This window comes from Oryzias latipes, chromosome 7 (assembly GCF_053564925.1).
Source record: "Oryzias latipes strain Hd-rR chromosome 7, Olatipes_Hd-rR_3.1".
NCBI lineage: Eukaryota > Metazoa > Chordata > Actinopteri > Beloniformes > Adrianichthyidae > Oryzias > Oryzias latipes.
The window spans coordinates 10185337-10212425 of NC_136243.1; the positions used below are offsets into that span (position 1 = coordinate 10185337).

The 27089-nt window shown below is 38.9% G+C and overlaps 1 protein-coding gene across 13 annotated transcripts; it reads left to right on the plus strand.

The window, feature by feature from the left end:
- The first annotated feature begins 2958 nt into the window (after window positions 1–2958).
- On the plus strand, window positions 2959–14842 carry LOC144993898 (uncharacterized). 13 transcript variants are annotated; one of them, XR_013657184.1, is made up of 15 exons: window positions 3318–4025; window positions 4548–4653; window positions 4794–4865; window positions 6678–6777; window positions 6854–6941; window positions 7057–7654; window positions 7727–7871; window positions 7954–8036; window positions 8162–8236; window positions 8306–8437; window positions 8535–10578; window positions 10651–11956; window positions 12116–12184; window positions 12376–12529; window positions 14161–14842. XR_013657184.1 is itself a non-coding variant. In XM_078949803.1 (11 exons), the coding sequence occupies exons 2-6, from the start codon at window positions 4604–4606 to the stop codon at window positions 7325–7327; spliced, it is 339 nt and encodes a 112-aa protein (XP_078805929.1). In that variant the 5' UTR covers window positions 2959–3603; window positions 4548–4603; the 3' UTR covers window positions 7328–7654; window positions 7727–7871; window positions 7954–8036; window positions 8162–8236; window positions 8306–8437; window positions 8535–8694. The 13 variants fall into 13 exon arrangements, 4 of the variants coding, with proteins under 4 accessions (XP_078805929.1, XP_078805927.1, XP_078805926.1 ...); XR_013657185.1 differs by lacking the exon at window positions 12116–12184 and having other exon boundaries at window positions 7057–7084; window positions 7227–7654; XR_013657183.1 differs by lacking the exon at window positions 12116–12184 and having other exon boundaries at window positions 3319–4025; window positions 10651–10733; window positions 11819–11956.
- Window positions 14843–27089: the final 12247 nt, after the last annotated feature.

Here is a 27089-nt window from a genome sequence, read left to right on the forward strand (position 1 = left end):
CAAATTCACGTCAAGTACATAAAGACATTCTCAATGGATCGCAGATTTCCGGAGTCACCATGGAAACGCGTAAAGAAAAAAAGAGAGCGCTATACTTCAGTGAGACGGAGCCCTTAATATGAAAGAAAGCAAAATAACTGTGATAACTACGTGTTATTCTTTAAGCTGACTTAACAAAAAAATGATTTATCTTAACTAAAACAAATAATTTAGTTAGATCAAAGTAAAAAGTTTATTTTTCCAAAATCCATATGTGGTCTTATCACCCTCTAATGGTGGAAAAAGTATTGTCTGAGCTTCTTCATCCACTAAATCATCTTCAAATGGACACGCCATGCTGCTTCACCTCTCTGTAAACAAAGTAACCTTCAACTAAACCTGCTCCAGACCAGGTTATGTTCAGAGCTTGAGTTGCTATAGCAACTTGACATACCCTGAAACATACCTCCATTTTTGGAACCGAAAGCTGAGGTTATCAACTTCCTTAGCCTCAAACTTACCGTGGGAGCTAGCATAACCTGCTTTCTGGAATACCCCCCTGGACTCCACAGCATGTTTGGTGGGATAAACCCAGCAGGCAGGGAACATTGAAAATTTGGAGTCTTTTTTATTTTTATTTATTTATTTTTTTTTAATTTTATTTGGAGTCTTTGGTCATGGGAAAAGAGCACGCCGGCAGCTGTCGGCGCGTCTTTCACCTTCCTTCTTCCCTCCTTTGCGCACCTGTTCCGACCCCATTTAACAACTTTGGTGCGTGACTGCCGTGCGTCAGGTGAACCGTCCATTAAATAAATAAATAAACCCATGAAAATAGTACAAAGACCACCTCCAGAATGTCAGTGGATAACATATATTTATCACAAGAAAAAACACGTCAGTCCCTTCATATATAAACACAGGTAGAACTAATGTTTCTTTTCTTTATGTTTATCCATATTCATACTGTAATGTGACCCCGTAACAGTAGTGCAAATAATAAATGTTAAATGCAACCCTTCAATTTGCAAACATGATTTATGCGTCTGCGCAGAAATGGTTTCTGTTTTGTTTCTTTCAAACTAAACCTGCTCTGTTTATGGCTTATTGTCACAGCTTAACATTGCTTAAACAGGCTCCCTTAGAAATAACTCCAAAATTCTTACCCCAATGGCAGAATTATTTTAAAATAAACAAAAAAAAAAATCTGCCAATGGGTTAATTAAAATGGTTTTACCATAAATTCTTATTATAAAAAAATTCAAGGCACTACGAGTGGACAAGATTATTTTACTATTAAAAACTTTCTTGAAAAGATTATTCGTCTTGCAAGACAGAAAATAAGACATTTTTTCTTGAAATAATAAGGGTCTTTTTACTTTCTTCAGTTTTTGCAATGAGCTACAGGTTTTATTATCTTTTAGATTCTCTGACTGCCCAAAATAATTTGTACATATTTTTACATTTTAATGAAAAAAACAGGGAAATAGTTTAGCAGTACTACATTTGCATCTAATATTTGGCCAAGATACAATTTGTTCTAATTGCTATTTTTATTAACCAAGAAAACATTTTGTTTGAATGAAGAAGAAACACCTGGAGGAAGAATAGTTTTTGGGGAAAAAGTTTCAAATTGTTGGTGTTAGTAATTTGAGCAAAGTTCTCCTGCAGTTTGGATTTCTACTAAACTTAAAACTATGATCACACATCTTGTTTGAAGGGAATATACTGTTCTTTTTTTGTTTACATTTTTTTTCTTGTTAATAAAGTCATGCTAAGGTAAGTCATGCATGTAGCTTCCTTTGATCTTTGTGGAATGCTGCTTAGAAAGGCCAAGTGCTTCATAAGGATAACTAAATATGTTTCTAGATACTTAGATAAACATGGTTTTGTGTGCTGTTTTTGCAGAACCTGTCCAGTTCAAACAGTACATGCAGTCATTGCTCACCCTTTAGAAATCCAGACTTGCAGGTACTCAGCATCTGCTCTGCTCAGACCAGCGATTATGAGGATAAAAAGGCAAGTGGGCGGGCAGGTTAGCGACCCGGGCACATAATCAGCCAGAATGTGCCCGGGTCGCTAACCTGTCACTCAAAGTCACACAGTCAATTGTTACAAATGCTACAGAAACCCCTCCCACCAGTGAGAAACATGTGATTTGCAAATGCATACAACATATTTTCAAAGACCTCAACAGAAACCACAACAGAAACAGTCTAAGGGCAAGTCGAGCAGGAAATATCAAACCAGCAAAGACAAAAACATTTTTGGAAAGAAAGAAGACAGAAATACGTGATGAAAAGATGTACAATTCATGTTTGCAAATTGGAGGGTTCCATTTGCACAAACATTCTTTGCACCTCTGGAGGTTTTTCTTTTGCATTTTTTTACTTTTCAATTAAATGCAAAAAGTATTGCATAAAAGATTTGGCACAAATGTAATCACATTGAGTTGCCTTATTTTAGTGGACCGTTCAAGCTTTCAATCATTTTCTCTCAGCACTGATATTTGTCATCTGTTACTATTTTTTTATCCACCACTGCGAGCATCATGTCACAGCAAGTTTACCCTCTCTGAATGCACATTGATTGACTCTAATTTAGGAGGTTTAGGTTTGAGTCCTCCTCATGTTGGGGACGTTTTACAAAAAGCAAACAGGTGGTTTGCCCTGAGGTGTTCAACACGCTGGCTTTTTCAGTTTCTTTGGTAAGGACTGATTTGGAAAAAAACTTTTCAGCTTTGCTGTCCCCTCAGTCTGGAATGTTATACAGAGAAAATTGAATTAGGTCATTTCATTTAGAGTGTTCTGTTCCATTCTGAGGAAAATAACAGCCTGAATCTATTGGATAACGCCTTTTAAAACTTTGATGTCTACCGTTTTATGCCAATTCTTGCTATAAACACTGCTGCACTTCTGAACTGTATCTGTGATTTTATACTGTTGATTCTTACAGATGCTTTCATGACTGACATGGTTCACGACTTCTTGACCCTTGTGAAAGAAACTTTCCTCTCAATGTCTTTATTTCTGGTGAAAAAGAAGGTAAGAAATAAAATAAGTCAACGTGACATAGAAACAGACATTCGCTATCAAAGGGTCATAATGTAATTTAGTAGCAAAATTGATAGCGGTGGTCATTATAAACTAACTTATGACTCCTGCGGATGGATTTCCACTATATTCAATACATTCTATAAGAAGTTTGACAGAAAAACACAAAACGTGAAACAGCCTTTGATAAAGATTAACAGTCTTTGGTGAAAAGTGAGCAACCTGGACAAACCAGCCAAATTTGATTTAGTTCAGGGGTGAGACCATGGTCCGAAGGGCCATATGTAGCCTGACAAACTATTTTATCCAACCCAGTCTCATCCTAAAATGTGTAGTAGCTACATTTGTCCACATGGAAATGCGTGAGAGTTTTACAAAAACGCCCCCTAAACTGTGAGGCGGATACGTTTCATTTTTCTATTCATTTTCTACGAGCCTTCTCAGGATCACGTGACTTTGGAGGTTTGGCCTGCCGTGAGCAAAAAACATGGCGGATGCACGTTCATTTTTTCGGTGGAATATCCCATAAAACAAGATATTTTGAGGACTAATTTTTATTTTGACAACATTTCTAGTGAGAAATATACCATTTTCTTTTAAAATATGCTTTCATTTAGGACATACAGTTTGTAGTTTGCCTGTTTCGTTCAACTTTTTCTCCCAAAAGCTCTGTGTTACGTTGGAGAAACACGTTAACTTTCATTCATATCTGCAGACGTGCGCGTGGGTCACGTGACTAATATGTTTCTCTTTTTTTCCGCAGAAAATTGTAAAATATGAGTGAATATGGACTGATTTATTTTTGAAAACATTTCTAGCAGTATATATCCCCTTTATTTTCGTAATATTGCAGACATGAAGTTGTTTGTTTGTTACGTTCAACTTTTCCTCAAAGGATCTGAAAGCGTCTGATCTTTTCCATTCATATATGCGGGCTGACGTGGGTCACGTGACGTGCCTTTCTCTTTCTTTTCCTGTGGAAAATCTCGTAAAAAGGTACGTTGCGATTTATTCATTTCTTTTATTTACACATCTAGGGACCCGTGTCTAGGTTTTTCTCGTTCCGTGTTGCTGTTGCGGCGATCAGGCTTTGATTGACATGTGACAACAAACCGGAAAAATGTTGAGTTCAGGGACGGACCAAAGAGTTCTTTAAATTGATTTTTCTGCATTTTAATTTATTTACACTACGAGTCTAATGGTGTGTGATTAAAAAAAAACTATAAATATTATGATAAATGAGATGAAACAATTATTTTGATGGAGTTTATAAAATAATTAGCATCTATTATATTCTTTTTTCTTTAACTGTCAATTTTTTTGACGTATCTCATATATTATAGTATTACAATGAAGTGCTCTAATTTATCTGTTAAAAAAGGTTTCATCACTGATTCCTGTAGTAATTCTCAATAAAGTTTTAAATAGGATATATTAAATAGGATATATTATCTAAAGTAAACAGGCTTTTAAGCCTTCAATTTGCCCCAATTGACATGAAGTGCGCATTTCGAAAAGCCAGTGAACGCAGCGTCATACGGGCACCCCCACCCCACTCTCCCGGAAACCCCCGGATGAACCCGCAGGAAGGCGCGCGGCTGAAGAACTCATGGACAGCTGGAAGGTGGGCGATGCTTTGAACTTTTCTCTGTAGAAATGTAATGTTTAGATTTGGGAAACCAGAGATGGTTTTTAGTAAAAACGTGTTGGCTGTTTAGGATTAACGTTGAATGACGAGGCGTTTTTCCATCTTAAATTTAAAAGGCAGCAGGATCACGGTGAAGGCCTCTTCTGTATAGAGGACGGGGGCGGAAACGTCACGTGGTCTCCGCAGAGGTAAGTTTCCTTTTGGGTCATTTAGCCAGAAACGGGGGTCTGCAGCCCTTTAAACAGCTAAGAGCATTTAAATGTCTCACTGTCAAGAACTCAGTAGGACCCACAAGGTTTCTCTTCAGCCTTTAGAAAATCAAACACTCATTTGCATTTATGTTATCTTGGAAACTTGATAACTACTGGGGTTTACAAAGGCTTTTTCTTTTTTACACATTGTAGATTTTATGTTGTTAGTACATCTCAGCCAGTATTTCTTTAAGGGCCTATATCATGCAATATCAACGTTTTAAAATTTTAAGTGTATTATAATGTTAATTCCTCACAAAAACGAATCCACAACAGTATTTTGATCCATTCACGCATCTCTCAGCATTCCTCTGAAACCCTCTGAGCACCAGCCCCTCCCAATTCACAATAAGAGGGTCCTCACATTGTGACGTCATCATAAGTGAGGAGCAGCCTCTTCTAGGAAGAGCCTGTGCAGCTAACAGACACGCCCACTTTCTCAATGGAGCTAGCGGTGATCAGCAAAATGCTTTCATTGCACAATATTCACATCCATCTTTGCAAAAGTTTGGATGGAAGAAACGCAGAAACGCTGCCGACGCCGACTCAAGGTTGATGTCATGAAATAGGCGACACCCACAAGAAGAGAAAGGCAGAGCCTCAGAGATCGAGGAAATAGTTTATTCTAAATGGCTAGCATGGGATAGGCCCTCTAAATTGTGCGTATTGACCTCAAATTGATTTTTTTTGTGGTACGTTGTCAGGTTTAAAAAAATTCGTCATAAATGCTGGAATTTCTTAAAATATTGTGCATCACCGCTTGATAGATTATTGAAGCATTATGGGTACTGTAGTCAGGAGCCTGGCATAGTAATACTTTGCTTCAACTGTTGAGTAGATCACCAAGTTGAGTAAAGTTTGACTTATCTGACTGTTTTGTTTTGCGTGATGCGCTGTGTCGTCTGAAAAATAGGATATTTGTTTGAATTAAAAACATTTTTTTTTTTTGTCGGAGAACCGCAAAGGAGGGGTCAAGGAGCCACATGTGGCTGTGCAACCTCAGGCTGCAGACCCCTGGTCTAAACAATTATGGCTGATTTGGCTGACCACATTTATTTATCCTAGCATTGTCAACAAAGTTAAAGAGCCGCTCCAATGGAAATCATGTTTTTAAGATCAAACATTGTTCTCATTATTGAGAACATTAACAAAAATATAAACAGATACACAATAATATAAGATTAAAACTGTTTCTGAGTATTTATTCAAATCCCAATGGATCAGGAGAAAATGAAACTCATTGTCTCAAAAAGCTCTTAGTTGTGACGCTCTAACTGTCATGAATGGGCCAAAGTCTCTACTCCACTCCAATTCTGATGCATCCACTTGCAGACAAAAACCAGTAGATCCATTAATGTCCTGAGTTCCCTTGTCTGAGCTGGTATCTGGCTCAAAAGTGTACACATGGATAGCTCCAATGTTGCTCATTGATTTTTTTTTTTGCTATGCTAATATCGGCTAGGGCTTGTGAGGTGCTATAAGCTAGCGGGAGAGAGAATCAACAAACGGTTTATGGGAAATTAGCAGAGGCAAACATCTGCACCACAGCTCTGAGGTGAAATTCTTATGAGCTGCTGTGCTGCAGAAAAATGTCTTTAAAAACAAAATGATCGTAATTAAAAAAAACACTGGGAACGATTTTATAATAGCTAAAAATTCTGTTAGAATGTCTGATTCCTGATTCTTGTGTGTGTGTGTGTATGTATATACATAAAAGAACCTCGTGTTTTTTTCCCTTTCCTCTCTCAGACTGGTCAGTTATTTGGAGACAACATGCACAAATAGTTCCTGGACTGATTTTCTGCTAACTCTGAGATGGAGAGGCTGTCAGGTTCACACCCCAACTGGGGTGTGTAAAAATTTTTTTCCACCTACATTTTTGATGGTATAAATGTTTTTTTATGTAAACTTTTCTGTTCTTTTAGGCTCAGTGGTTATTTTGAAGATGCGTTTCTGACCAAAAACACTGTGGAGACCTCCTTTGTGAACTGCATTCATGGAGAAATAGAAAATGTAAAGTTATTTTCATGTCTTCTTCCTTAAGAAAATGAACATGCCTGCATATATGTTTTATTGTATTTTGTGTCATATCATCATGTTAATATACGACATTCATTTGTTTTGATAGAATCCTGGAGATGGGAGATGTGGAGCAGGTAAGTTTGTGGCAGCACCAGAGTCCTCCAAAAAGTCTTCTGGCAAAGTAAATGAGGAAGGATCGCAGTCTACCGTCGTGGAGTTTTGCTGAAAGGACTGAACATGTTCCATCCATCCATCCATCTTCTTCCATTCATCCAGAACCAGATTGTGAGGGCAGCAGTCTTAGCAAAGATGCCCAGACTTCCCTCTCCTCCAGCTCCTCTTGGGGGACCCTGGGGCCAGCTGAGAGACGTACGTAGTCTCCCCAGCTCTGCCCAGTGAGACATGCATGGGCACCCCCCACCCCCACCCCCCCCCCAGGGAGGCGTCCTCCTCTGGATGTAGAGAGGAAGCGGCTCCACTTAGAGCTCTCCAGGTGAGCGAGCTTCCTGAACCTGTTCCGTTGAGATATTTTCATGAACCCCTTCTATTTGCAGAAACGGCTTTCTCCACAGACCGTGCAGTTCTTCTGCTCTGATGTAGTCTACGAGTTCTGATCGCATTTGGAGAAGGTTGTGGTTCTGTGTCCTGAGATGCAGGACCTGTTGAACATGTGTCCTTTTCAAGTTCACTCTTGGATGTGTGAGGTAATAATTATCAATGACTTATTTCTCATTATTCCTGTTGGAGTTTTTTTCTAATCCCTTATGTTTCAAAAGTTTGCAAACATACATTTTGGTTGAAATGATGAGGATCCGAGGATGAAATCAAGAAGGGACAACTTCAGGGAAAGGGACTGAACCGACTGAACAGCTTCCTCTCTTCAGCAGACACATGTTCCGAGTACATATGTGTCAAATATTGGTAAATACTCATTGAAGATGCATCCTTTTTGTGTAATTTGTTTTCTCAGTTTAATACATTTTGATCCTTTCATTCTGTACAGACATCCTCGCCGTTCAGGCCAGTGGCTGGAACAAGCGGAAGTCAGAAAAGCTGGAGCAGACGTTACCAGAATGATACCTCCAGGTAAAGATTGTGGTAATGTTGTAGATAAATGTTGGCTTGTTTCTTTCATGTTACTCTCATGCTGTTGATGTGGAATATCTCATGATTTCTTCAGTATTATTAATACATTAATCTCTTCCCACAAGGACCAATCAAAATGACCCAGAGAAAAACACTGAAGGGCTTTGTCTGAGCATCAGGAAAACAAGAATCAGCATATGGTAAAAATCTTTTGTTACACTTTCTAAAGTTGTTGCATAACTGATCAAGCACAATGTGATGGATTGCAGGTTATGGTGCCATAGTAAAGAACTAAAGGCTCTATGATGTCATGCTGCTGACCAGACTGTGGTTGGTGAAGTCCAGCAGCACTTCGAGTCCTTGAAGTGTGGTTGAAGAGCTCTCCTCCCATCTTTTGGAAGGTTCTGCCCTGCAAAGCCAGGAGGTTTCTCTTTGTGATCTGCATGGATGTCCAGGGCTTGTGGCATTTATGTGTTTTCCTCTTCATTTCATTCTCAGGCAGCACAGAGGCATTGATGGAGAGAGAACATGAGGGACTAATTGTCTGCTGAGGAGGAGACTTTCTGCAGTTCAAGCCCCAGCTCCACCCCTAAAAAAAGGCTTATATGAAGGAAAACCTCATTTCAACTTTGTACCAATAAATGACTTTTAATTGAAATGAGAGATTTTTTTTCTGCACCGCACCAATGAAGGTTTTTTCAACCTAAATTTCAACAATTACATTATTTTTTACCTCCGTTCAAGTTTCTACAACACTAGCTAAACATTTCAGTGCTCACACCTGTGCTGAAAACACTTCTCATTTTATCTCAAACGTTTTTGCCTTTGATTTGTATGTCCAACACCTTAGAATGAAACACTGTCCCATTAAACTCATATAATAAATGTGCTATGCATCTCCAAATCCTTTGTCAGGGTACAGACTACATTTTAATTGTAGCAAGACTGAAGTAAAATGTAGCAAAATGACAATGAGTTATCTTAAATTAGGGGTAAATGACATGAGAAATTAAGAATATTAGAAGTGTGGAGTGATATGTGTATTTATCAGTATGTTAGCTGCAGGAAAGGTGCTGTCCTTGACATGTTCCTTTACTCAGACAGGATGACAGGTAGGGAAGGGGGTAGCCGATGATCTGCTCCAGTATCTTCAGCACTGAAGCTTCTGCTGCTCTTCTTCAGTTTGATCTGAGAGCCAGACCATGATGCAGTTGGACTGGCTGAGCGGTAGGTTGCCAGCAGCTTCAGACGTGCTGATGTGCTTGTTGATAACGTCCTGGATGTTAGGAAACCAAGTTAGATCAGCTGAGATGGGGATGCCCAGGAAAGGGAAGCTGTGAACCCTGCTCTGTGCCTACTATAGTCCAAGATGACTTTCATGGTCTTTTATTTGCCGATCAGCCTTACACTATACAGTTTCCGCACTACAAAGTTCACCTCAGTGACCTTTCATAAGTCTTTGTTATTGGCAAGTTAATTACTTATATCCAAGACATGGAGATGTGCATGGTGGGTCCAGTATGAGCAGGATTTGGGAAATGGCAGTTGCCAAGAACTCACATGAAGTTTCAAGGTTTTTGCCTTTATTTGGAGGAAAAAAAGTTTTTGTCCTTTGTTTGTTGTGCAGAATTGCAAACCTAGAAAGAAATCAAGTTGAAAGAATTTATATAAATGTATTTGCCCTTCTTTTGACCCTTCTACATCATGAATATTTGGTGGCTGTTGCTTGGCGACTCTGAGATCTCTCCATAGGATTGACATGGGCTGGGCCTCTCAATGACCTTGATATGATTGTTCTTCAGCCATTCCTTGGTTGCCTTGGCTGTAGGTTCTAGGTCACTAACCTGTTGGAAGACCCATTCATGACTGATTTGAAGGGTCCTGGCTTAAGGATGGTAGGAAGTTCTCACTCAAGATTTTTCATTAATGGCTCCATCAACGTGGTGACGTAGCTCTGTGCAGAAAAATAGCCACAAAGCATAATGCTTCCACCTCCATGTTTGGCAGTGGTTAAGCTGTTCTTGGGGTCATAGGTAGCAATTCTCTTCCTCCAAACCAATGGTTGAGTTGATGCCAAAGAGCTCAGTTTTGAGCCAAACATTCCATTATGCAGAATAAACTGATAAAGCAAACCCTATTTTTCAGTGTGTGATTTTCATTTTTTCCTAAATCTTAGGACAATTTAGATGATAAAAGTAACAAATATATGAAAACAGTATAATACAGCAAATATGTAAATATTTGATGTGATGAACAATGCTTATCTGATTTAGACCCAACATGGAATATTTTATGACAGACACACATCAAGTTGTGTTATTTACTGCTCGTAATTTAGACACAAATGATAGAAATGTTAGGTTTATATGCCAAAGAGGCCATGTGAAAATTTTAGTGCAAATACGCATGCGTGCGCGCCGTGCACATAAAGCCACCCCACCCCCACGTATCCGCGCGCCGGTCGGTGGGTGTTGGGCGTCAATAAAGGTAATCTGGTTGTCGCGCTTTCTGCATCTCTGCACGAGCTAAAGAAGTCTCAAAGGTAAGAAATGTAAACACAAGAGGCATTAATGAAAATACTTTATGATCATCTGAAAGTATTTTCATCTGACAGATGAATGCAGCTGTTGTTATCACTGTAGAGCTGGGCTGAAAAATATGGCCTCCATCGAGAGACTGAACGTAACACGACTGCAGGTTACTATGATCATCATAGAAAAATGTATTAATTATTTGTTTCGACTGTATAGTTATTGTGGTGGAGCAGAGGAAGGGAGGTTTGTGAGAATCGGGGTTACATTAGCTAATAATTATGGCAGCGCTCGCGCCACCGCCGGTTTCCCGGCAAAAAAAGGAACAGTAATTTACTGATATATTAAAGTGTTATGATTGACCTATTTAGGGTTTTTCTCCAAATTTACACAAAAAACGTTGTAACAACGATCATCTGGACTTGGTTTTGTAAATATTTTAAAACAGTCTCTGTCTCAGAGACCTGGACTGACTGACTCCTCCCCCTCACGTTCCAAACAGGAAGTACAAGGAGCCAAAATCCTTTAGACTTCTAAAGAGAAACAAACAGCTGTTAGTCAGTCATTCTATGGGTCAGATTAACCATTCTTGTTGTGATACCCTTTTAAACATGTTTTTGCTAATTCCAGTTATTTGTTTTACAAAACTTTTTCTTTATCACAAGTTATTCAAATTATAGACTGACCAACAGATGCCTCAGTAATAGCATGTGCCACCTTGAATGTTTGTTTGACAAATTCCACCAAGCTCACTTTCAGTGGAAGCAGTGTGGACTTTCAACAAGCTTACTCCTGATTGGCGACAGTAGTTGCCATAGAAACGTTGACTCAGATAAATCACTGTCAACTGGCTCCAACGTGGTGACGTCTTTATCACAGAGAAACGACGACAGAATTGACTTTGTTATGATGGATCTGGAAGTAAATGGGTGACGTCACACTCGCTCAAATCTTTTTCTCTGATCCAGTCAAACTGCTTTTTTACCAGTTTTATTCCAGAAATCATTTTGGATAAGAGGAAAGACATCTTCAGCTCAAAACCAAGTCTTCATGACCTTTTTTTTTATAACTTTTCTTTTTAAAATTCAGAACTAATAACCTGCACATTCTTACAAAACTGTTAGACTTCAATTGCTACCTTAATTTAATTGTAAAACTAACAACCATTGTCATTAATATGGCAATATTTTCCCCAAATCTTATCAGAATGTGGAACTGGAGACATAAAAATTCTGCTTTTCCTATTTTCAGCTGAATCTGCCACGAGGCTCGACAACTTCTTGCATCAACTGTGATCGCTGTGGCGGCCAAAACATCCAAATGTAAGGCGGGCTACAAAGATTTCAGGCCAAAAGAGAAAGCCTCACATGTGATGAAGTGTCTGTATTGGTATGTATTTACCATCTGTGACTCAGAGTCATTAACCAATTGTTGATCTGTTCACAGTGTTATATGATAATTTAAATTTTGACGATGACGATACAAAAATTGCTGCCAAACCTGCCAAAAAGTCCCGCCTCTTACCACACACATGTTGTGCCCCCTAAGGTGCCCTAAATTACCTGATCAAGCACAAACGTGCTTTGCCTGGATGAAGGCCTTGTATCAGGTATACTGGTAATAATAATTTTACATTCACCTCAGTCTGTTGTTGTTCCTCATTATTCATGGAAGCTTGATGACACGACATCTTCAATCTGCTTTAACTCTAGTTTGATTAGAAACTTTCATTTGTGAACCGTCAGCAGATCTGGTCATGTCTCACCAAAACAACCACACTAATCATTTCATCATTTTCATCCATTAAGGTTGGAAAAACCAGCAGCCCTCCAGTGCTTCAGCCGTCCAACCATCAACCGTTTCAGACATCCATCCTCCCACCACTTCAACCACCAATCTCTCCACCACTTCAGCCCCACAGCCGTCCACCAGTGTGCCAACTTCGGACATTTTACTATCCTGGTACAATCTTATTTTTCTGCACAGTTAGCAAAAATGATATGTTTTTTAGATATTCCTGTGTTTTTTTATCCTCAACAAATGTTTCTCCAAAGAAATGTGCAACTACAGAATTATTCATCTGGTGGTTATTTTTACACTTTTCCTCAAATCTTTAATAAGAAAAAAATAATTCAGTTCAAGTTTACTTGTGCTTCTCTTTTTAATGGGCATTACAGTTGATATAAAACATATAACATGCAATTAAAATGTTTTGTAGTTAAAAACATTTTACACACTATTAAAAGATTCTATAAAATATTATTTAAAAAGAATCCTTTCCAAGAAAATGTTGACTACCGTATATCTTACAATATTAGCCCTGGCGTTTATTCCATCACAGACAGAACAGTGATGGTTAATGGGTTTATTTTGCAGCAAAATTTCATCAAGAAATGCAGACAAACACCAGCAGATGAACATTTCAGGATTTATTCAAATGATGAGAACATTGGATTGTGTTCTGATCAGCACTGGCTGTTGACGTTTCTTTTCTCCTCGAAGCATCAGCCTCCGTATCAAAAATCATGTTGGTTGTCATGAGGATCTCTTTCCTGGAGACACGCCCACCTTTCCGTCTTTGTGCAATAATTCATGTTCAAACCAGTTCTTCTAAGTTGTCGCTTTTCTTTGCATTTCCACCAGTAAAAAGTAATACGACAAAATACTTGCAGAATTTGTAAAGATTTGGATTTTGTATTATTAATTTGCCTTTTTTAGTCTTTTATTATAAAATAACTATGCATTATTACTTTATTTTAACTAACACATTTATCTTAGTTTACAGTAGTTCTCCTAAACATCTCTTAAACAAGTTTACACTTTTCATCTTTCAGAATGCAGCCGTGTGATTGGAGGAAAAGATTAATATGCAATGAGGACATTTAAAGAAAAAAGGAGCAGTTTTTATTTTACATTATTACTATTTTAAAGTAGAACTCTAATGTATATAAATGCTTTTTTATTCATTTGTTTGGCATATTTACTGTGTTAGAGTTCTGATGATTGTTTTGAGTGGTAAACGTTTTTATTTTATTTATGAAAGCCAGATGGAGTTAATGGAGTGCTAGTCATGTTTTATGTTGTATATATTATTAATTAATTAATTTATTTATTTTGAAGTGCCTATTTGCAAGTAAAGAAGCCGGGGTTATGGTTAAAATACGTACGGACAATCCAGCAACATGCCTCTTCAACATGAATTTCCATCCGTTTTTTTGCTTGGTTGCAAATAAATAAGTCCAAAAAATAATCAGCCTAATTTGTTTTTTTGTTTATTTAAAATTATATAAATATTTTCTAATTTTCTTTGTCAATAAAATGACAAAAGGGGTAGATGATGGATGCATGTCCAAGTTTTATTATTCATGTTCTACAAGTTGTTAGATATTGATTATTTGATGCTTTTGTGCTATGCGTTAAAAATCAATGTAATATTGTAATTATTCATAAATATTTGAATAGTACTAATATTTCCTACAAAGGATAATTGACACTAATCAAATTAAAAACAGTCGTCCTGTGAGCACTGAGTGAACAAACTGTAACCCATTGTCTATCACTGTTTGATTGAACCTTCTCTACTTTTCTTGCAGGGGGGGGTCATGGCCTCTACACTGGATTCCAAAAAAGAGACAAAAAAAACCCCGACCTCAACCCCCACTCTTAGTCAGACGTGTTTATTTTTTTATTTACAATAATAAATAATATACTATGTACATTTATTTTGTTTTACTTTTTTATACTTAGTTTCCTTATTTCCTATAATATTTATTAGTAGTTGTTGTTTGTTGATGTTAGTTCTTTTTAGCCCCTTTTATGTTAAAATAGACGTAAATGATCCAGATGCTGATATTCTAATATATAGACAGATTTATGAATGAATTATTCTCAACAGAGGTTCAACACTATTGTGGTAGCAGTTTGACTGTTTTACTGTAATCTGTCGTGCCTCACCCACTGTCCATCCCATAAAAAAAAACAATTCTACATCATTAACCTTTATTTTTATTCATATGGCACATTTATAAATACAAAGTTAGAAATCATACCCCCCCCCCCCCCCATTTTTCTATCTTTATCAATGAGTTCAAACAAAACATGAACACAATGAGAAACCCTGACAAATAGGAAACAATTAAAACATTCAATCTGTGCATCAGTTTCAATGTTTTTGTGAAAAATTTCATAATAATCCTCTGGTTTGTTTCTTTCTTGTTGCTGTTGGGAATTGTTGTTTTGAATTGTTACAGTCAATAAAGTTTGTATAAAAAACAACTGCAATCTGTCATGGGACATGATACCTGCAAAACAAAAAGTTTGCATTAGTAATGGAAACATTAATTTCTGTAAAAAATAAAAATAAACACCTGTTTGTCGCTGGGCTTATTTTTAAAACTTAATCTTCCCGATAAACGTGGGAGCAATCACAAAACCAGTTTAGAGCCAAACGTCTTTTTTTATTATTTACAGTGTATTTTTAAACTCAACTAGTTGATGTGAAAAAATACGCTTGCATGGACGTTACGACAGAGTACATCGGTCCCTAGAAATGTTATTAAACCTAAATATTAAACCTCAGACGATCTTATTTTACGAGATTTTTCCACAGGAAAAAAAAGAAACTCGCGTCACATGACCCCGCGTCAGCCCACAGATATGATGGAAAAGATCAGACATTGTACACAGCATTTAGACTTGTAGTGTGAATACTTTAACATGTAAAAGATTATTGAATAAAAAAATCGCTAAGTAAATTCAGAGAACTCTCCAGTCCGTTCCTGAACAACATTCTTCCGGTTTGTTTAAATGTCCTTCAAAGTCGCAACAACACAGCATGAAACCTATACACGGGTCCGTAAATGTAAATAAAAATAATTAATAAATAGCAACGTACCTTTTCACGAGATCTTCTATATGAAAAAAGAGAAACTCACGTCACGTCACGTGACCCACGTCAGCCCGCATATATTTATGGAAAAGATCAGACGCGTTCAGATCCTTTGAGGAAAAGTTGAACGAAACAAACAAACTACGAACTGCATGTCTGCAATGAATGGATATTATGAAAATAAAGGGGATATATACTGCTAGAAATGTTTTCAAAAATAAATTAGTCCACAATCACTCCTATTTTATGGCATTTTCTGCGGAAAAAAAGAGAAACATATTAGTCACGTGACCCACGCGCACGTCTGCAGATATGAATGAAAGTTAACGTGTTTCTCCAACGTAACACAGAGCTTTTGGGAGAAAAAGTTGAACGAAACAAGCAAACTAAAAACTGTATGTCCTAAATGAAAGCATATTTTAAAAGAAAATGGTATATTTCTCACTAGAAATGTTGTCAAAATAAAAATTAGTCCTCAAATTATCTTGTTTTATGGGATATTCCACCGAAAAATGAACGTGCATCCGCCATGTTTTTTGCTCACGGCAGGCCAAACCTCCAAAGTCACGTGATCCTGAGAAGGCTCGTAGAAAATGAATAGAAAAATGAAACGTATTCGCCTCACAGTTTAGGGGGCGTTTTTGCAAAACTCTCACGCATTTCCATGTGGACAAATGTAGCTACTACACATTTTAGGATGAGACTGGGTTGATTTTATCAGTGCCGTCAAACTGGAATAAGTTATATTGATGACTGCTATTATATTGGCCTGCAGCAGTCACTGACTGCAAGGACCACATTGTTTTCGCAACGACGAGCAAAACAACTCAAAAAGGTTCAAAAAACCCTCAAAGGAAAGGAATACGCTCAAAAAGACATGACCAATGTGTAGTAAAACACAAAATACAAGACATAGTTGGTTCTAACAGCAAAAACATAAGGACTGGAAGAACCATATTGTTTTCCCAGTTGGAAAAATCTCTGTGCCTTTGAGTGAAAATTAGATCACCGCCACATGCCCAAAAAGTCCCCAAAATTTGCACACACCTAGTACCCGGCGAAAATTAATTTTCGGTATAGTAAATGCCCCCCCCCCCCAAAAAAAAAAAAAAAAAAAAGAAAAAAAAAAAGATGAAGACTTCACAGCGAGCGCCACTGTAAAAAAATGAATGGGCTAAAAATCACCAATAATTTCTTGGGTAGCTCGCACATTTTTTATTGGAATGTTGTAAAAATTCAATGTATAATTCCCTGACACAAGCTGAACAAAGTGATGTAACAAAATATATAACAATGTTAAAATTGGGGGCATGGTAAACAAAGGAAATTTTGATTTTGTGCCAAAATTTGAGATTTAGCAATTTTCATGTTTTTCCACAAATTGTGAAAATGATAAAGGACTTATGTGTGGAATACTGTGAAAATTGAATACATTCACCCAAGGCTAGAACTGAACAAATTGATAAAGCATTGTATACGAACACATAAGGAATGTGGGCGCGGTTAGCAAAAAATTCTCCGTTGCTAAGGAAATCCAACAGTTTACTTTTACCGATTCGTCTGAAACTCACGTCGATCTGTTCGTTATCCCCAGGTGACCAAGACATAAAATGGTTGCTATGGAGATGAAACCAACAGAAAAGCAGTCATTTTGAAAAAAGTGGATTTTACATCAACTTAACTCATGTGACTTATCACCAATTTCACCCTTACTTAAACAGACAACATGCCGGTAAAGAAATCTGCTTGAATATTTTTGCCTTTACAGGTTCACGGAGATGTCTACAACCTTAAAAATTTGTACGGGCAACCAGGGTTGCCCATAAATCACCCAAAGACAGCCTGTCTCCACCTGAAAGTGCAGTTGTGACTAAGGCTTAAAGTGCTTTATTAGTATTGACAAGCACAAGAATGCTAAACATTTGTGAAGAAAAACAAGATTCCTACCAGTCTAGATGAATGCTAGATAAGATCCTATTGGCCCAGAACAGAGAGGGTGGAACTGAAAGAAGGTGACGTCACAGAATGTGAATTCTGATGTTTATTATCATTAGCATTAAGGCAAAAATATAGAATAAAACGGGAGAATCTTTAAAAGAAAAGTAAAAAAAGAGCCAGATGACTCTCAGCACATCAAAAACGGAATCTTATAAAAGTAAAAAGATCCTTGTTTCAAGAAAAACTATCTCTGTTTCTGTCTTTCAGAAAAAATAATTGTATCAGGAAAGTTTTGCAACCCCAAATTAACTTTAGTGGAGAAAACACGTCTTGGTGACTAGAATTTCTTTCTTAAAATAAGAATTCTTGGAAAGACCATTTGTTAAACCCTATCGGCAGACTTTTTTGCTTATTTAAAGAAAATCTGCCAATGGGGAAACAATTTTTAACTTGTTTTTAAGGAGGCCTGCTTTTGCAATGCAACTCCAGCTGCTTTGTGTAACATGACAACAGTTTTTCATTTTCCTTTGTCCTCAGGTCAATTGACCTTTTCCTGGCAGAATTCTCACATTAGGCTTCTTTTTTTGGTGTGTCAACAATCGTGTCTCTCATGAAGCTGCATAATGCTGTTCAGCATATGGCTGAATTAGAAAAAAAGTTTTTTTAGACTGTGACCATGTTTACGTGAAAGACCACCTTCCCTTTCTTTAGTTTATGGAGAATTCCTTCAAGTAAAGAGAAAGTTTTGGCAAAGACACAAGATTTCAAGAGAATGAATTACCAAAGCCTGAACAGTTCTTTCCAGCTTCCCTGCTGAGCAAAAGATTTCCATCCAATACAAACTTTAGTAGAAAGAGATGTTAGGATTTGATTCATACTAAGACATAAAGTTGAAGTGACAACATGTTTGTGTTATTAAATGTCAAAACATTCCTTCTTGAGTCTTTTTTGTCATAACTGAATATTTGTAACATTGTTTGAGGGTGGTAGAAGTTCAGACATTACCACAGGTCTGTATTAAACTTGTTACATTCTGTGGTCTGGTTGTTTTTTTGTTTTCGTTTTTTTCCCCCTGGTTTTATAATCTCTAAGAGGGGTTTAAAAAAGTTTTAATGTACCTTTTAATTAAAAAAGAGACTTTGGTGCCTTAAGTTTGACCAGATTTTATAAAACAACAGCTGCTTCTTCTTGGTGTTTGGAGAACACTGCGGGTCAGTTAGATAGATAGGATCTAGAGCAGGGGTGGCGAACACACGGCTCTCAAGCGGCATGCGGCTCTCGGCCAATAAGCGGCTCTTTGCGTCTCATCATAATTTCTATATACTGTGCCTCATTTCATAGTTTTTTCCCTCTTAACCCTTGTGCTATCTTAGATGACCCCACCCTTAGTTTGATGTGTTCTCCCTACCATGACAAAGGTGGATAAAGGTGGAAATATTTCATGTAATCCATGGACACCAATGAAGATCACAAATCATTGAGGATAAAAGGTTCAGAGCACTGTCTAGTGGGTCTAGATGACCCAACTCCCAATGTTAAAGTGCCTAGGATAGCACAAGGGTTACACCACACACAAATCCATCAGAGGGTATTAAAAATACATAATGAACAATAATAAAATTAATTTGGCAGTGTGTGTGTTTTGATGCTGCTCCCGACACATAAGTGACCCCCAATCATTTGCGCGGGTTACGCCCAATGCCGGAAGACATAACCAAACATTTGATGTGCGTGCAGACTGTTACCTTCATGGTCAAAATGGCTTAATTCAGAGTATAAAGATAAACACAGGTTTCTGAAAGAATGGAAAGATTCTTCCTTTTATACTGAATGGAATGGCAAGTCACTGTGTTTATTATTATGAACTTTTGGAAGCAGTAAACTGGTTCATGGCAGAAAAGAACAAAACGTATCCCGGAGAAAATGAAAAACTCTTACTGATCTGACACAAATTGTCTCCTTTATTAACAAGTTAAAGCTTTTCAAAGTGCACATTAAAAACGGCGATCATCTCACTTTCCTTCTTTGCGTAGCTCACAGCACAAGGCCGCAATCAAAATGAATAAAGCGTAGAACGTGACGCTGCTTGCGCAACTGGACGGAAACTTTCTTTTGCGGTTTAAGGACCTGCAGCAGATACGACCGCAGATCACTTTTCTCATCGACCCTTTAATGCAGAGATTGGCTGCCTGAAATCCCCGCTTGTCACTGATGAGGCAGCGAGCGAACCGGAGATGATTGAGCTGAATTTTTTTTTGAAAGAAGGCCCTGTTACGTTTTGGAGAACAGAAAAATACCCGTGTGTGAAAGAGCCACTCTCAATCTGCTGTCGACGTTCTCCTCAATAGTCCCTGTTTATTACCTTGAAACACGTGAAATCAAGGCATCGGTCCATTCTGACCGACACTCACGTAAAGGAACTGCTCAGAAGGGTTACAACTGAATATAAACCTGATCTGCAAAGGATTACTAGAAACAAGATATGCCAGACATCCCACTAAGATCATCATCCCATCACTCCAGCAAGGTAAGAAATTCTGAGATGTAGTTTGGAAAATACACCTGACTGAGCATGCCTATGTCAATAGGGTGGCGACTAGGGGTTAGCCCCGCCTTCAGCCCCTAAGACTCATGGGAAGTGGGGAATCGGAAAGCTCTATAACACCTCCAGTTAGTCTGCAACTCAGTGCTTGTTTCCCCGCTAAATTGTTATACGCGCTGAGTATATTTAAGAGTCCAGCAATCAACAGCTATCCATGCATAAAATAAATAATTTAAAAAAAGTTTTAAAAGCAAAATTTCTTAAATTAAATTAATGCTACACACAACTGAAATGTAATGTGTTTATTGTGATTATAAATTACTTAGATACCAGAAGGATGCTCTGTCAAGATGTTTTCTTATTTGTTGGTGTAAGTGTCATTGAAAGAGGAATGTTGAGATACAAAGAATTACCAGTTAAATACTGTTGGATGAATGGTGAAATATTCAGTTTTTATAATCGTAAATCAGACTTCAGAGGAGTCAGTGCCTCACCAGCCATCAACCTCACTGCACGACACTGAGTAGTTGTGTGTGTCAAAGAGAGGCAGAGAAAAGAGTGAGATAGAGTGTGTGTGGAGGGGGTATCTGACCTCCAGGGTTAACTCTGGCTAAGCTGCTTTTGATGTGTGTATTGAAGGTGAACACTTTCCTTGAAATAAACACAAGGACAATACTTGCTGTTGTATTGTAGGGAGAGGACTGTGTTATGTAAAATAATATGGCTTTAATTGCGTGTTTGAGTGTGTACGTCTTGGCAGGTCAGTGTGTGGTGTGGCTCTTTGACTCTCACAGTTAAAAAAAATCGTCTCTTGATCTCAAACCTTTTCGCCACCCCTGGTCTAGACCTTCTGGAGGAACCACAGCAAAAAGCCTGCTGAAATGGAGTGGGACATGGGGAAGTGAGGTTAGGAAGCACATGTCTTACAGAAAAAACCATATGGCTAATTGATGAGTCTTTTCCTGGTATTTTACACCTTCAGCTTATTTTTCAGTTTTTTCCTGCCAGTAATGGGTAGATCTACATTAATATATTATATAGTAGATCTATATAATACATACCATGGTAAACACCATATCTGTGAAAAGCATACGACAAAAAGTTAATATGGTGGCAAATGCATTAAATTTCCAAATTTCTTCTGATCTATGTTAACAGTATTCCCAGTGGTCTTTTATTTAGGATTATGCTGCTTTTAGCCAAAATCTAAAAACCTGAGTTGGTTTCTAGGACATAGTTTCCCCAGAGCAGCAGGAGTTTATTGGAAATTCACTTCTGACCATTCTGGGAATGGCTGTTGGTGTGGAGCAACACCACCCCCAATTCCCCTCACCGTTTGTGAGAGCTCGCTGTTTACATGCTCTCCCTTCAGCTTACAGTCCCTCACATCCACAAGCTAACATTAGCAGTGCAGCAAAAATGGCGAGTAATATTGGAGCTATCCAGCCGTACAGTATTGATCCAGATTTCAGCTCAGACGAGGAAAAAGACATACACAGATCTATTTGTCTGCAAGTGGATACATACGAATGGAGCAGAGAGCTTTTGGCCTGTTAATTGTATTTTCTATGTAACAAATGCAATCTTTTTCAAACTATATTTTTTCATCTGCTCTTGATTGACGATGATTTGAATAAAAAAATTCTCAAAGATGTGTCATGGTGCCTCTGTCAGACTCCTCCCCCTCCAGCTTGGCTCCACTCTGCTCCTGATTACGCTCCAGCTGCCGTCACTCCACTCATCAACCTCTGCTGCTTAAAAGGAGACCCAACGCCACAAATCAACGCCAGATCGTTGCCCATTATGGTGACTAGCCTGGTCTCATCTAGCTCTAGCACATCTTGTCTAGTTTCTAGTTCTGGCTCTAAATCTTGTCTCCTTGTCTCAGGAATCCTGCTCAAGAGTGACGTCAGCGCGGACCCCACTGCCTGCTGTCAGGAAGAACCAGAGGACTGCCGCGTTCGGACCTCCAGCCGTGCCACAGCCTATCACTACCCGGATCACCTCTCGTCAACTCTCTTTGCCATCCTCGAAGAAAATAATAAATCCTTCTTACCTGCCACGTCCCGGTCCTCTTTCTGGGTTCCAGCATCTGGGTTCGCTCAGCCTTGAAATCATGACAAAGTGTCCTCTATCATCAGAAAAATGCCACAAGAATGTGTTAAAAACACTAAAAGCACAATTTTCATCGGAGTGGGTCTTCAAACATATACCAATTTTACATCTTAAATTCAGACAAAACCACACTTTTGATCATTCTCATTTGTGTGAAGTGATTTATGTTTGGTTTGAACATAAAAATTAAAAATTCAGTTTAAACCCCAGCTGACAGCAAATGTTCAGAGTTAGCTGGTTGAAGTACCTGTTACATTTTACCAAAAGTTTCACCAAAGCACACAACCAAGCTAAGCTCGGATTCTTTTGCTGTAACAGAACCTCAAAATGACTGAATTCTGTAACAGTCCATCCTCCTGTGAGTGCTCTATTCAAGTGTTTGCTGACTTTGAAAGCGGTTTATCATAAAACAATGATTGTACATCAATGTCAAAATGCTGAACTGCTGCAACTTTAATAAGTATGTTTAACCTCTCATAGTCACAGGCCCCAGCTTGGCAGAACTACCTCACTGTGGTAGTATAGCCCAAAAATGTGATGGATGCCAGTGCTTAAGAGGTTCAATTTGGTTCAATTTAAGAACAACCAGAATTCAATTGAATTTTAATTTACTTTTAAAATTCTCAAAGAAAACATACATTTTTTGGTAAAAAAGTATTATAACTTGAAGTTTAACTGAATTAAGTTGAACTTTTAAAATCAAACTGTGAATACATTTAAAGCAAACAGAAAACAGTCTTTTACTTGTCAAAAATAGAAGTTTGAAAAATGACTTATCAATTTAAATTCGGCTACATTTTCAAAGTATAAAGAATTTCAGTTGAGTTAAATTGATTTTTAAAACCCAGCTCTACACTAATATTTGCGACTGGCAGTGACCTGAGCTTTCTTCCACTGTAAAGTGGTACAAGAAGAAATACACAGTGACTGAATTTGTGGTACAAATCATTCACGTTATCTCGCCTGCTCTTGACCTTTCTTGTAGTGAACTTATTCCTAATCCTAGTTTTCGATTTTCCTCCAGGATCTCTACACCGCAAGTGCCAACCTGGGTTCTTTCACTAGTTCCAAGCCACGACACCAGCCAAGCCACAACTCCAGCCAAGGCACCTGCGTCCGCTTCCGGTTGCCTGCGGCTCTGAAAATCCATCCCTCGTTCCACATTTCCCAGATTAAACCTGTCAACAAAATTCTGCGTTTCCTGCCTTCCGCTGCCCCGCGCCCCGCCCGTGTCATTGACGATGCTCCCGCCTACACGGCTAGTTGGTGTTCTAGATGTCCAGCGTCGGGGTCGTGGATATCAGTTTTGGGTGGATTGGGAGGGTTATGGGCCTGAAGAACGTTCCTGGATCTCCTGTTCCCTCATCCTCGATCCCTCTCTCATCAAGGATTTCTATCAGGCCCATCCCGACCGGCGTCCTGGACCGCCTGGAGGCGTTCGTTGATGGGGGATACTGTCATGGTATCCCCGGAAGTCCTCTCCTTCCCTCCCCTCTCTGCTTCATTCGCAGATTGGACCCAGCTGTCTGCACTACCCCATCTCCTGCTCCAGTATTTATGGTGGCCTCTTTCCAGTATTCATGCCCAGTTCGTTGCCCTCTATGGTGCAGTACCTGGTCTACATTATCTCGTCTGCACTTGACCTTTCTGAACTTATTCCTAATCTTAGCTTTCGATTTTCCTCCAGGATCTCTAAACCAGTGTTTTTCAACCTTTTCTGAGCCACGGCACACTTTAACCCTGACAAAAATCCCGCGGCACACCAGCATCCAAAAAACAAACAAACAGAAATTCAAGGTCTGTATTGATCGACAGCCCCCCCCCCCCCCCCCCCGCAATCTCACGTGGATTTGTATGATCATTGTGGCAGAAAAAGCAGGAAGTTGCGGCTGTTTTTTTCTAAGAGATGAACTTAGAAAAATTATTAAAGTATTTTTGTTAGAACTGAGCGACTTTATCAGCAGAATTAAGAACAAGGAAGTGAAGACTTTAACCACTTCTGATTGGTCAGACTGATGACATGTGATTAAGCCTTCAAGAATGATTGGCGGAGACAGTTAAAGGGGCGGGACTTTTCTTTACACACTTATAGCTGCAGCTAAATCGCATTTCTTATCAAAATGTCTTTAATAGAATTAAATAAACACTAAGAAAAAGTAATTTTAAGATATTTTATATTCTTAACTACTCAGTGTTTTATCAGGGCCTGTTTGGATGAACACAGAGCTGATATCCTGGAGATGGAAAATGTTTTTAGATCAGTGAATGAGGGCAATTTCCCACGGCGCACTTGACCATCTCCCACGGCACACTAGTGTGCCGCGGCACACTGGTTGAAAAACACTGCTCTAAACCACAAGTGCCGACCAGGGTTCTTTTACTAGTTCCAAGCCACAACTCCAGCCAAGCCATGTTTCCAGCCAAGCCACAACTCTGTCAAACTACGACTCCCACCTACACCGCTCAGTTTCATCAACAAATAAAGACTTACCTTACATCCTCGCCTCGCCGTATCTCTGGTGACGACGTCACTTGAATCTTCCTAAAAATCAACCCTTACTCTTCTAAGATCTGTGCGTCTCTTGGATTCCAGGGTTTGGATCTGATCACGCCTACACACATCATGACACCAACTTCAGCTTCAAAACCCCAGCTCTGACTTCACCTCCCTGGGAACCAAAGGCTGCAGACATGCAGCTGTAAGGAGAGGCTGAACTCTTGTTTGTTTGTTTGTGTCCAAAACGGTAGAACTGATTGTGATTTTCAAATGCATTTTTAGTATGTTCAGATTGAATGTTAGCATTGCCTGTCTGCTCCTTGCTTGGAAGTAAAACTTCAAAAGATAAGTTTTTGACTCTTGAGTCTTATTGAATCTTCATTTATGTCTAGAAAACTGGGTACGAGCTAACAGCATTTTGTTGCTGTCCGTTTTCAGAAAATGTTTCCTGACACTTAAATTTGTTATTAAAAGATATTTCTTGTCTTTACACTGGAAAGTAGCTGGTTTCCACTGCAGTTAGGTCAAAGGTGAGTGTGATGCAGAAGGAAAACTCCTCCGGAGGCTTCAGTCAGCTGTCATCCATCACTGAGAGGATTTCTTTCATAACAGTCCACAGAAAAGCTGATAAAAATAAATTCTGTGCTCACACATGGGTCTGAAAAATACACAGAAATGCAAAAATAGGCCAAGATTCTGGTCTGCATTAGATCAAGTGTTTGAAAGAGTTTTACGATGCCACACATGAACTGTTAGGAATCCCATTTTCAGCCTCATTATTTCCTGTTCAGCTAAACAGTTGAAGCACCTGCTCCGTTCCAGTCATTCATCATCCCAGCCTGCCGTCTGATGCCGATACTTTCCCCAGTTCTTCCTGTCAGATCTGTCACCACGGGTGTCTTGGTAAGTGTGTGTGAATCAGTGTCCAGAGGAGATGTTGACACGGCGGTGACCTACACCCCAGATACGTCACCAGGTGACCTTTGGCCACGGGGATGTCTGGGTATTCCTCTGGCAACGCTGTGGGAGTTTCACACATCCGGCTGAAATGCCTGGAATTTAAGGTTCATTTTAGGAAAAGCGTTTTAGCAGCAGTGTGAGAAATCCGTGCAGGAAGAAACCGGGCAGGGAATGTGCTTATGTCTTCCATTAACTGCTCACATCTGGACCACATCTCGGAACATTTATCATGGCTAGATATCAAATCGTGCGACTAAATTCCTCATGTCTGTCATGGTTTCCAGTTTGTGGTTTTTGCTTCTTCTTTACAACATTTTTAGACTTTTACTGGAGTAATTGCTGTGTTTAGGGTCTAAAGGCCCAGCGGATTAAACCAGGTCTCAGTGCCTCAATTCAGGACATATTTAAAACAATTATTACAATTTACAACAGAATTTTTAGCAAATGATAACTGTTCACCATCCCTAAATACTCTGGTATTTTACTGAAAAACAATGTAACCAGCATTTCTCTGTGACTGATTGGTCAGAAGCCTCTTCTGATCTAAACCACACAAAAAAACCTGTACGGGGCAAAAAAGACTTGGTGGGCCTGTAAAGCAAAAATGTTCATGCTCAGGTTGTAACACGTAACCCTTTTGCTGTACTAGGCACTTTAACATTGGGAGCTGGGTCATCTAGACCCCCTAGATAGTGCGCTGAACCTTTTTTCTTCAATGATTTGTGATCTTCACTGGTGTCCATGGATTACTTGAAATCTTTCCACCTTTATCCACCTTTGTCATGGTAGAGAGAACACGTAAATGTAAGGGTGGGGTCATAGGATAGCAAAAGGGTTAGGCAACATATGAGGGTAAGTGAGGATGAGGTAGATCAGATGTAGGCAAATGGTAAAGGATTTTGGATTTTTTCAACCCCTTACATCTTTACGAATACTTCATGAATCACTTACCACTCACAAATATTGTACGTTCCATTTCCATGATGTCCCTCAAGGTGGCTGCATGAGCGTCAAGGGAACTGCAAGACACACCTGTGCCCACCTTAAGATGCAGCCTCTCTGCAACCTTTAAGAGTCAGGACAGCCCAAAAACCCTCCGCATTCGTACCGGGTCTGTGCAGATGCAGATTATTAACGCTTTACCTTTTGCTCGACAAACTTTTCCATCTCTTCCCTTTTGCATCAGACATTTACAGAGTGAAACTGTAATTCTAGTCAGTCAGGAGTAAAGGTAACACTTTACTTTTACCATACCACATATTTTAGGATGGCGACAATTGTTTTTACTCTGGTGCTTGACGTGAATAAAACAAAAACACCTGAAAGCTAAATAAAGTTTTCGAAATCTTGTGAGAAAAACCTGTTTGAGCCGAGATGCAGAAAGAAGGATCACAGGCAGCAAATGTCCAGACGGTGGATAACTCGTTATTATGGCTTTACTGGAACAGTGACTCAGTGCAAAGGACAACATCACCAGTAAACTGTGAGTGACCGGCTTTTTTGTGACTCCTCCAGCAACTTCTGTTGAATCCATGCGTAGACAGAATACCTGCAGACCTGTCAGAGTGGAGCTGCCAGCGAC

Bases quoted from the DNA above. Each gene is read 5' to 3' on its own strand.
- LOC144993898 (XM_078949799.1), top strand. From the start codon at position 4,526: ATGAAGTGCGCATTTCGAAAAGCCAGTGAACGCAGCGTCATACGGGCA. The intron at 4,654-4,793 runs GTGGGCGATGCT...TAAATTTAAAAG, and splicing joins AACTCATGGACAGCTGGAAG to GCAGCAGGATCACGGTGAAG. The intron at 4,866-6,853 runs GTAAGTTTCCTT...CTGTTCTTTTAG, and splicing joins GTCACGTGGTCTCCGCAGAG to GCTCAGTGGTTATTTTGAAG.